Source organism: Abramis brama (genome assembly GCF_963993115.1).
Source record: "Abramis brama genome assembly, chromosome: 13".
Classification (NCBI taxonomy): domain Eukaryota; kingdom Metazoa; phylum Chordata; class Actinopteri; order Cypriniformes; family Leuciscidae; genus Abramis; species Abramis brama.
The window spans coordinates 4,509,235-4,511,286 of record NC_139975.1 but is presented as its reverse complement, the minus strand read 5'-3'; the positions used below and the strand labels follow the sequence as shown (position 1 = coordinate 4,511,286).

General features: G+C 44.4%; 1 protein-coding gene across 1 annotated transcript; it reads left to right on the top strand.

Moving 5' to 3' along the window:
- Positions 1–426: 426 nt before the first annotated feature.
- hrh2a (histamine receptor H2a) lies at positions 427–1,552 on the top strand (the record flags this gene model as incomplete). The annotated part of the gene is made up of 1 exon (XM_084132503.1): positions 427–1,552. Exon 1 carries the CDS (start codon positions 443–445, stop codon positions 1,550–1,552), a length of 1,110 nt encoding a protein of 369 aa, XP_083988629.1. The 5' UTR covers positions 427–442.
- Between the last annotated feature and the right edge of the window lie 500 nt (positions 1,553–2,052).

Here is a 2,052-nt window from a genome sequence, read left to right as displayed (position 1 = left end):
GAACAAGAATATAAATGGACGGAAGGTGGATGGATGAACAGATGGATGAATGGAGGAGGTGGACGATCCCTGCAGTGTGGAAGGAGACCGTTGGGAATACACACCGGAGGACCTGTTTAAACATCCTGAAGAATTGCTTTGCATTTTGCATTGATGCATTTGGCAGATGCAAATAAGAAATAACAGAAAACAAGATAAACACACACAGAAACACACCTGCATTCATAGTGTTTCTCTACACATAAAACTGTGAAGGAAATCATGCATTTGTGACCTAAAAAACGGCCTTGCATTCTGAACATCTTGACCTAAAAAACTGCCTTGCATTTGACAGATGCAAATATGTGCATTCTCTGGAGTCAAGCACACAACCTAGTGTCTACCTAGTGTTTCTCTGCCAATAACAAATCCAACAGTGAAGAAAACAACAACTAAACAAAGAATGACATCTCAGATAGCACTAGCCGTAACGCTCTCGCTTCTCATCCTCCTCACGGTCAGCGGGAATATTTTGGTTTGTCTGGCTGTGTGCTCTACGAGACGCCTGCGTAACGTCACCAACTGCTTCATCGTCTCGCTAGCGGTTACAGACTTTCTACTGGGCGCTCTCGTGCTGCCGTTTTCCACCCTTTACCAAGTTACGGGCGATTGGCCACTAGGGGCGCACTTCTGCAACATCTACATTTCGTTGGACGTCATGCTATGCACTGCATCCATACTCAATCTCTTTGCTATCAGCTTGGATCGTTACTTTGCGGTCACCGACCCGCTGCGCTACCCAATGCTTTTGCTTCCGTGGCACGTCGGCGCGATTTTAGCGACCATCTGGCTGGTTTCAGTTGCCGTTTCGTTTGTCCCAATCCACATGGGCTGGAATACGCGAGACTTGAGCGTGCAAAATATTCGCGAGGGCGACCCTGCGCGAGACTGCCGATTTGAGTTAAATCCAGCGTACGTATTGGTGGACGCCTTCGCGACGTTTTACCTCCCCCTGGTGGCCATGTGCTGGAGCTACCACCGAGTTTTCCGCATTGCAAGGATGCAGGCGAAACGGATCATTTCTATCCGACGGGGTTCGTCGTCAGCTCCAGGCGCGACGATTCTTGCATTGCGTGAACACAAAGCGACAGTGACGCTTGCGGTTGTGCTTGGTGCGTTCGTGGTGTGCTGGTTCCCGTATTTCACGTTTTTCACGATAATGGGGATACGCAACGAAGATAATCCGCCACGGACGGCGCAGTCAGTGGTGCTTTGGCTAGGATACGCAAACTCTGCACTAAATCCTATACTTTACGCTACGCTTAACAGAGACTTCAGGTCCGCTTACGCCAAGCTGTTATGTGGGGGACGAGGATGTAAAACACGGAGGAAAATACAGATAACAGCAATGGAGGAGGGGCTAATGATTAGACACGCCCCTCCTGCAGAAAGGGCGGAGCTTCGGACTAGAACTTGTGTGTTGCTGCAAGAGATTGAAAACGGGAAGAGGGTCGATGGCAACACAACGACTGGTGCTACAGTTACCATTGTAGTTAATGGGAATAAAAGGTAGTATGCATATTGTAAAAAAATAACAGTTTATTTACTTCACTTTGTCTTCATATCTGCTTGTTTATTGGCTGTCATTATCTGTCAACAGCCCACAGGGAACTTGATATTAAGATTGTGTAACTAAAAAGTACACATGGGAAGTAAAGTGCAAATGCAATTAATCGGTAACTTTTTCTACAACCAAAATGCTTTTTTTGACGCCCTCTGGTGGTCATGAGAGGTAACAAGATCATGTAGAAGCACTGAAATCTGTTCAGTTGCTGGGTGAATTTGTCATAAAACTTGTCTAGGTCACATTTCACATGCAAACAATCAAATATATAAACTTGTTTATTTAAAGGTGAAATCTGACACATGGGAATATATATATTATAATAATAAATAAATAAATGCATTAGAGTCTAAGCTTCATTTTCATTTAGCAAATTTAATTTTTGTTTCTGGTGTAAAATGTAATCTAGACATGTTTTCATGTGATTCATTTTACTGAAGGTTTAAAGG